The 9,300-nt window shown below is 48.6% G+C and overlaps 1 protein-coding gene across 3 annotated transcripts; it reads left to right on the forward strand.

Moving 5' to 3' along the window:
• The first annotated feature begins 705 nt into the window (after window positions 1–705).
• On the forward strand, window positions 706–9,057 carry LOC126006604 (elongation of very long chain fatty acids protein 4-like). 3 transcript variants are annotated; one of them, XM_049772091.1, is made up of 8 exons: window positions 829–1,008; window positions 1,395–1,461; window positions 1,610–1,797; window positions 5,053–5,133; window positions 6,294–6,350; window positions 7,209–7,323; window positions 7,679–7,806; window positions 8,583–9,057. In XM_049772091.1, exons 1-8 carry the CDS (start codon window positions 955–957, stop codon window positions 8,751–8,753), a joined length of 861 nt encoding a protein of 286 aa, XP_049628048.1. In that variant the 5' UTR covers window positions 829–954; the 3' UTR covers window positions 8,754–9,057. The 3 variants fall into 3 exon arrangements, with proteins under 3 accessions (XP_049628049.1, XP_049628047.1, XP_049628048.1); XM_049772092.1 differs by having other exon boundaries at window positions 706–1,018; window positions 7,679–8,657; XM_049772090.1 differs by having other exon boundaries at window positions 706–1,008; window positions 7,679–8,657.
• Window positions 9,058–9,300: the final 243 nt, after the last annotated feature.

Raw genomic sequence — 9,300 nt, forward strand, 5'->3', positions numbered from 1 at the left:
AAGCATGCAAGGCAAATGCCCCCACAGCTGTGCTATCTCTCTGACCCTTCATCTAGCCTCTAAGCTTGGTGCTCTTGGTGTCTCCTTCCAAGAGCGTAAAGGGTGTCCCTGGAGAGGTTAGTCCAATTTCTAAAGTTGGGGATGCCAGCCCTAGGCACTGGTTGCAGGATCTCGTCTGAGGTGACCTTTGGGGGTGCTTCCTGCTTATATAAAAGAGGAGGTAGATTTCTAAAGGTTCCTGAGTGATTATTCTGTCTATGAAAAGGAGCAGTGGGCCATACCAGTTGGGAACCACTGGGCTAGTTAGAGGGTCAGTTTGTGAATTGTATTTTTTATACCTGGCATAGGTAAAAGTCGTGGAAGGAGAGGAGAGAGAAGATTGTTCAGGTCTGGGGTTCTTTCGCCCTCATTGGCCAGTAGCCAGTTAGCAAGTGGAAAGCAGGAAGGAAGGTGAAGGTTAGCAGGTCCTGAAAAATATACTTTTAATCCTCAACCCAAGAGGCACCAAGGGTGGGAAGGACTTGAACCTGAGAAATTCAAGTCTCAGGGGAGTGGCTTAGTCTGCCCCAGGCTGCCATGGATTACGGCTGTTCTGATTGGATCTACCAGGACCAGAATAAAACTTGGGGGAGGTGCTACCCTTTCCTGGAGCTCTTGTTCCTCCCAGAGTTGCTGCCAGACAGCTTCCCACCTCCCAAACTCCGCCCCTGAACTCCAGGACTGCCCACCCTACCCTGGGGCTGCCTCTTCTCTTAGTCCTTGGGAACTGCAGGTGACCAGCTGGTGTGTGGACAGTGGCCTGTGGCCCTGTGCTCAGTGCGTGTGAGTGGGTGCGTGTGTGCAGAAACTGAGACTCACCTCCAACGCCAGAGCATCTAAAGGGCAACCCCCTATTTTTGGGGGGCAACCTACACCCCCCCCCCCTTAGAGACAGAGGATCTGTGGATCAGCTCAATGCTATTGCAACAGCGTCAGCAAAGGAGCCCAGAGGAGCCCAGAGGAGCAGCCGTGAGTTAAGGTCTGGAGGGGTGAAGGGTGCTATAAGGGAGGAGAGGGGAGAAGAATAGAGAAAGGGGGGGTGTTATCTCTGGGAGGCTGAGAAGCCAGAAAGGGCTGCTTATAGAGAGCACAGGGGTGCAAAGGGAGAGCCTGAACCTCCCATCTCACTGCAGGGTCCCGCAGTCTGGGGGTTACTGCAGAGACTGGTCACCCCAAGTCGAAAAACAATGTGGGTGAGGAATGGAGCCAAATTCTAGCTGGGAAAGGTGCTTAAGGGGCAACTGTCCCAAGTGAGAGCAGGGATAGTCCATAGACAGGCACAAAGGACTCTGGGAGTGTTGGGGTGGGGAGAAGGTGGGGTGGAGGGGTGAGACACTAATTTGCTTCTCCTGCAGAAGGGTGCCATGCCTGGTGCATTGGCAGAGCTCTGGACAAACTACAACCTGGCCCTGGAGAATGGAGGTAGGAAACAGAGCTCTGTGGGGCACTGGTATGATGGTCATGCCCCTCCCAACCCAATGAGTAAGACCCCTGGATCTGATTTTGCGAGTCTGGGGTTTGGGGGAGCTAGGGGACCATGGACTATCTCATCCTGTCACTGCCTGTCCAGACCCACGGACGGACCCCTGGCCCCTGGTGCACTCACCCGTTCCTGTCATCTTGCTGCTGCTCCTCTACCTCTTCTTGGTGCTGGTCGGCCCACGAGCCATGAGCCTGCGGCCACCACTGGGGCTGACCGGACCCCTGGTGACCTACAACCTGGGGCTGGTGCTTCTCTCCGGATACATGTTCTATGAGGTGAGCTGGGGATCCCCACAGAGAGGAGGGAAGGATCCCTCAGGGATGGGGCACTATGCTGGATTGTTTTACAGAGGAAACAAAAGAGGCTAGCTGCAAGCCCAGTTCTTAAAGAAAAGGAAAAGGAGAGTTTGGCAGCAGACAGACAGACAGACAGACACACTGAACCACATTTATTTATACACACCATGAAAAGTCATTCATTTACACACACACCTTTAAATATCATTCCTTGATACACACACGTCCTTTATTGTTCACTTGTTTTTGGATTTGGGAGCCATAGCTGGCTGTGCTTAGGGGTTACTCTTAGCTCTGAGCTCAGAAATTACTCCTGGTACGTTGGGGAGCACATGGGATGCTGGGGATTGAACCCAGGTTGGCCATGGGTAAGTCAAACAGCCTACCCACTGTGTAGCTCTGGACGCTATACACACCTTTTTAAAACATTCATTCACACATAGCCTTTGAATGGCATTTATTTACATACACAGCCTTGGACCTTATTCATTCCTACCCACGTGTGTGCATACTCACAGCTCCTTTGAATGATGTTTATCTACACAATACACCTTGAATGTCATTCATTTACACACATACATGTACATACCTGACTATTTCTCTCTCTCTCTCTGTTTCTCTCTCTCTCTGTTTCTCTCTCTCTCTGTTTCTCTCTCTCTGTTTCTCTCTCTCTGTTTCTCTCTCTCTGTTTCTCTCTCTCTGTTTCTCTCTCTCTGTTTCTCTCTCTCTGTTTCTCTCTCTCTGTTTCTCTCTCTCTCTCTCTCTCTCTCTCTCTCTCTCTCTCTCTCTGTTTCTCTTAGCCTCTGCCCCTTTTCCCCAGGCCCCAACCTATGATACTATCTAGGCACCAGCTATCAGCACATGGTCACTTTACAAGTGCTTCCTAGCTGGGCCCCAGAAGCCATTCCAGCCTCTCTTCAGTCCCAAGAGACCCTCTTCAGGGGCATTTGTAGACCACGGAGCCTCCCACTCAGCAGCAACACTGCGCCAGGGACAGGCAAGGGACAGAGACTGTGCCTGGACTCTAGGGGCAGCTGGAAAAAATGTCCAGGAGAGACTCTAAGGATTGGGACAGTCCTGATCACAGACATGATCAAATGTGCATGGCCTGGAAGCTGCAGGCTCAGGGGCTCCCTAGCTGGCAGCAGCCACTGGGCACTCCATATGCCCCTCCCAATGTCCTCCTGTCTCTGTGCTCAGTGACTTTCACTCAGATGCTCGAAATCAGCTTTGCACCAGTTGTATCTGAGCATCATCCCCTTTGATGGCTGGAAAACTTGCTCCCTTACATTCTCAATCATTTAATGTCATTAATTACCTTGATACTCATTTACTCTATTGCCTGATGTGTCAACCCATCCCTCTCTACCAATTTCTCTCCCATAACATATCAGAGTACAGGAGTTTGTTTTCAATTAGCATTACCTACTCCCTTCTTTTAAAAAATGATGGGGCTGCCTTCTGATGCTTTTCAGGCTCTGTGCTTAGATTTTATACTTAGGCATCAATCCTGGAGGACCTCGGACACCATATGTGATGCCAGGGATTGAATTTAGATTGAAAGTGTGCAAGACAAACACTTTAACCCCAGTGCAGTCTCTCCAGCTCCCCATTCTGTTCATTTCTATACCACATGTGAGTGAATTCATCCTCCACTTCTCTTTCTGACTCATTTCACTTAATACAACATCTAACTTTATCCAAATTGTAGTAAAATGTCAAGGCTCATCTTTTTTCATACCTGAGTAGTATTTTTCACCCTATTGTTTTAATCTGCTCACCTGTAGTTGGACATCTTTTGTAGATCTTAGCTATCAAAAGGCTGAAATGGATTTGGATGTGTATATTTTATTTATTTATTATTTATTTATTTATTTATTTGTTTTTCGGGCCACACCTGTTTGATGCTCAGAAATTGCCCCTGACTTGGGGGGACCATATGGGACACTGGGGGGGTTTGAACCGTGGTCCTTTCCTTGGCTAGCACTTGCAAGGCAGACACCTTACCTGTAGTGCCATCTCGCCGACCCCACTTTTTTTTTTATTTTTTTAACAAATGTTATTGTATTCTTTTTTTTTTTTTGAGGGGGTCACACCTGGCAGTATTCAGGGGTTGCTCCTGGTTCTGCATTCAGAAATCACTTCTGATAGACTCAGGGGATGATGTGGAATGCTGGGGATTGAACTCGGCTCTGCCACCTGCAAGGCAAATGTCTTACCTGCTCTGGCCCCTGTTATTGCACTTTTGATTAGGATGAGTGGAGTCTCTGAATTATATAGTAGTTCTAGACTTTATTTTTGTTTTGTTTTGGGGAAAATGCCCAGCAGTATTTAGGGATTACTCCTGACTGCACTCAGGAATCATTCTGGCGGTGCACAGAGGACCAGATGAGATGCTAGGATTGAACCCGGCTGTACTATCTCCTCAACCCCTCATCTTGTTTTTTTTTTATTTTTTATTTTTTATAGGCACCTCCATACTGTTCTCCATACAGACTAAGCCAGACAACTTTCCCACTGACAGTGAATAAGGGTCCTTTTTCACAACATCTGTCTTTTTGTTTTGTTTTGGTTTTGGTTTTTGTAGTCATACCTGGCAGCACTCAAGTGTTCTTTCTGGCTCTACACTCAGAAATTGCTCCTGGCAGGCTCGGGAGGACCATCGGGGATGCTGGGATTCGAACCACCATCCTTCTGCATGCACGGCAATCACCCTACCTCCATGCTATCGCTCCAGCCCCAACATCTGTCTTTTTGATATATACCATTCTCATAGATGTAATGTGATATTCCATTCTTTGGAATGCATTTGCCCTATAATCAGATGAACACTTTTTCATGTGCCTAATGGCCATCTGAATGCATGTTATTGAAGAACTGTCTATTTAATTCTTCTCTCCCCTTTTCAGATGAAGCTATTTTTTGTTCTTTAATTATGTGTTTTATATCTCTCAGAACTCCTTGGGAAGGGGGTGACAGGCTGCATAGTTTGTCAACCCTCCAGCCCCCAAGATAGAGTCTCATACATAGTGAACACACAGAGTGGCCTACAATTTCCACATTGCTGGAGCTCAGAGAGACAAGAGCAAATTTCCTCTTGGATAGGGCCCTATTTGGGGTCCTCTGAGATTATCAAGACCAAGTATCAGAGTGCAGAATGGGGCCAGAAAAGGGGGTATCTCTGTAGTAGGAGCAGGGGGCTAAATTTCTGTTTTCCTTGTCTCTTCCTCCCAGTTCTTGACCACCTCCCTCCTGGCCAACTACAGTTATTTCTGCCAGCCTGTGGACTCCAGCCAGAGTGAGCTCAGCATGAGGGTATGGCCGGAACCCGGAATATTCAGTCTGCACAGAGACACTCGATAAGATGCATTCCCAGAACCAGCAAAGCTTGATGCAGGAAACACCACTGAGGCTACCAAGAAGTTGGCCAGATGTAGGCTCCAAGGGGTTGGAGCAATAGTATAGTGGGTAAAGCAATTGCCTTGCACATGGCAGGCCTCGTTTCAATCCCTAGCATCCTATATGATTCCAAGAAACAGAAAAACAAAGAAAACCTATATGAGTATGATTCTGCCGTGTGGCTTATTGTCTTTTGGATGAGTCTCTGTGTTCTTATCTGTCAAATGGGTACCCTCATAATTATTTATAAACAAAGATGCAGCTGCGAAATATCAAGTCAGATAATTCATCCAAGGCCTTTAGCCTTGAGCCTGGCACTCTTGGGGGGGGGGTGGATATGATGTTCTTTCCAGCTGTCAATTGTTTCAACTGAAAGAACAAAGGATTTCTTTGCAAACAAACATCAAGGGCTAAAACTAGAGTGTTAGCCCAAGGACTGAGGATCATGCCTTTCATGCAGCCAAACCTGGGTGGATCACCTACACCACCAGGTCCCTGAGCATCATGGTCAGTCCTAAAGGCCTCCCAGCCATCACTAATGGTGAAGTATACCAGTAATCTCTGTTCCCACAGGCCTTACCACTAGTGCCACATCTTTGGGGTTTTGCATTGAACCAAGTTGGCAGGGACTCATCAGGAGGGCCCTCCAAGACCTCTTGAAAACCACAGGGGAGGCCCCCCAAATAGACAAATCTTAGTTGAGCCTGGCAAGTCAACCAAGAGCGATTTAGATATAATCTTGCCACTTAAAGTCCCATCCTTTAGGGATGTACCAACATGACCCGGAAGTTCATGAGAGTAGCAAAATTCATGGTCCTTCTGGTGCATTTAAGGTCAGCTGGGCAGCAAACAGGAACTGCCTTATCCCCATCTGATGCACCCTTGACATGAGCAATAGTCAAAGAGGGGGACAACTGCTATGGTTTTTCAATCACTCCCAAGATCCTTACCCTGCATTCCTTGTTAACACACACCTTCCTGAAGCCAGGTGGGCCCCTAAGAAAGAGGACACAGAGGAACAGTGAACTTAGGGCCCACCTAACCACCTGACTCTGGTTCCCCTTTTTGCCCAGCAGATGGCGTGCGTGTGCTGGTGGTGTTTCTTCTCGAAGGCCATTGAGCTTCTGGACACGGTGAGGAGCAATTTTATACTATTTATTTTTGTGTTTATTCATCCAAAGGTGCTCAAGAATTACTCCAGACTCTGCACTAGGGGAAGTCACCACCACCCAAGGGTGTGTGTGTGTGTGTGTGTGTGTGTGTGTGTGTGTGTGTGTGTGTGTGTGTTCACTACTGATATAGAAACTTATCCTGCCAGGCTATGCACAGAAACAGGCTTAAGAGCCTGCTTGGAAATCCAGAAATCTTCTAGATTAGAAGGGAGTGGAGCCATTGTAAGGGGTGCAGAAGCTAACAGAAGAGGGAGACAGTCACTTGCATGGAGTCTGGGCAGGGTCCCTCGGGGAAGTGAACTCTTGATTGTCTGAAGCCTTGGCTGGAGCCCAGGGGGTGGGGCTAAGACATGAGAAAGAGCTGGGCCTCAGAAACCAGACTGGGTTCACTGCCCAGTGGGCCTCCCCTGTGGCTGTGTGGCTCTATGCACATTGCTTGATGCTCTTTGCCTCAGTTTTCACACCTGTAAAATGAACCAGAACTAGCAGCTTGGTTTTCATCATCCATATGCATTTACTTTTCTTTCTCTTTTGCTATTGAAATGTGTGGGGGCCATAGCTAGCAGGGCTGAGGAGGGGGCACATGGTGCCAGGGGTGGGACTAGGGTGTTACCTGACTGAGCATGTGTTGTGCCCCTTCAAACTATCTTCCCTGTTCTCCTAAGCATGTTGTAAAGATGTTTGCACCCACAAAGCACCAGGCACCTCAGAGGAACTGACCCTTTATTATTTCCCTGGAATTTCAGCCTGCCCTTCAGGAGATCAGACATGGTGAAGAACAGTGTGTCTCGCATCCCCATTTTTCTTTCTTTTCTCCAGGTTTTTCTTGTCCTACGGAAGAAGCAGAAGCAACTCACATTCCTGCATGTCTACCACCATGGCACCATGCTTTTGAACTGGTGGGCTGGGGTCAAGTATGTGCCAGGGGGTCAAGGTAGGTACCAGACTATTAGGCAGGTAGGTACAAGGCAGGCATCTGCCAATTTCTCTTCCTGGTGAGCATCCAGACCAGTCTCAATTCCCATCTCAGGTCCTTTGTTCCTTGGGGCTCCCAACTCCTTCCTTCTCCAGAAGCTGCTAGAGACACACAGAACCTTCCATCAGAGAGCCACGAGAGAGATAGGCAAGGCCTGACCCCTGGTAATGGAATCTTCTTGAGGATTTTCTGCTGATTTGCTGATGTGCAGTCTGGAATTCTGGAGGATGGAAAGGGAAAAGTGGGGGGGGGGGGACACAGAGCCCAGTGACACCCCACTCTTTTGTTCTCCTCTTGCCTCCCCTCTCTGCAGCCTTCTTCGTGGGTATGCTGAACTCTCTGGTTCACATCTTCATGTACCTGTACTATGGATTGGCCAGTCTGGGGCCCCAAGTGCGGCCCTACCTGTGGTGGAAACGGTATCTCACTGTCCTGCAGCTGGTGAGAATACCCCTGGGGCCTTGGGTCCAAGGCTCAATCCCATCCTCTGCCCTTGACAGCGAGGACTTGCAATTGGATCTGAGCAAACCCTTCTCACTGCTCCATTTCCCACCTGGACAGAGGCTCATTTTCTCCTGGAATCTTCCCTGGTGGTTGGGCCTGGAGCCTGGATGTCCTTGCCCCTCCTCATCCCCCAGTTGAGAAATGGGAGTGCTGGGTGCCATGACCCAGAAACACTTTCTTCTGCAAGTCTGTGACCAGGGGTCAAGCCTGCTCTGTCTGTTTTGTTTATTCTTTGGGGAAGGGAGTACCTCCTAGTCCAATCTTAAGTGTCCTGCAGGGGGCACAGGATGGATGGAGTTTGTCACTCTGATAGGAGCCATGAGTCTGCCATGGACTTTATTTTCCATTTCCAAAGTGTAGGATGGATGCCCCCTGCTGGTAAACAGTAGTTAAGCCAAGGGTGGCCGGGAAATAGCCCAGTATTATGTAGGGTAGCCTGTCTGGGTTTGATCCCCAGTTGTAATGACACCTTGTTGAGGTCATGAAGCCATGGTCATGAAGTCTAAACTCACCAGTTAGGCCCTGGTGGTCTGTGGCATCACAGAGCCTGAGCTTCACCACCTCCTTGAACCCTAGCACCCAGAATCTCTGAAAGTACCCCCTTCTCCAGTTCTTTGAGCACTGCTTGGAAAGTCCCCCTCAGCTCCTCTAAAGTGAAGGGTCCAGAAGGAACATCCCACCATGATGCTTCCATCTCTTCCATATCCCCCCAGGGCCAGTTTGCTGCCATTGCTGCTCATTCCTCCTACAATCTCTTCGCTGAGTGCTCCTTCCCTGATGGATTCAACCTCGCTGTGCTCCTGTACTCTCTCAGTCTCATTGTCCTTTTCCTCAACTTCTACCGCCAAACCTACCTGCGGGGCAGGAGGAAGAAGCTGCTTTAGAAGCCAGGATGCCATGATCAGACTCTGACATGGTTCCCCAAGGCCTACCTGGACCTAATAGGCACCACTAGGCCTATGTTTCTTCCTGAGAAGAAAAAGAATGATTCTGCTTCCTAAATGCAGGAGCCAAGCATGGACTTCTCCTCCCATGTTCACTTCCCTATGAATGCCTTTGTCCCCTAGATCATATCTGTTTGTCCATCCTCTTCTTGAAGATGAAAGACCTTCACACTAGATGTGTGGCTCTCTTTGTATATCCTTGTTCCTGCTATAGGGGCTCAATAAACTTGCATTTGGTCCTTCAGTCTTCTGTTTTTGTTTGGAGATCACACTCAGCAACTCAGTAATTCAGTAGGTTACTCCTGGCTCAGCACTCAAGATTTATTCCTGGTGGTGCTTGGGTCAGAAGCTTGCAACACAAACACCCTACCTGCTGTACTATCATTCCAGCCCTGTGGACCATAATCTTGACCCAACTCCGCACCAACCCCAGAGTGCTGGTGCATGGAAGCTATTTAAATCTCTAGCTGTGTAGAGGAAGCTGTGA

The sequence above is a fragment of the Suncus etruscus genome, chromosome 4 (genome assembly GCF_024139225.1).
Source record: "Suncus etruscus isolate mSunEtr1 chromosome 4, mSunEtr1.pri.cur, whole genome shotgun sequence".
NCBI lineage: Eukaryota > Metazoa > Chordata > Mammalia > Eulipotyphla > Soricidae > Suncus > Suncus etruscus.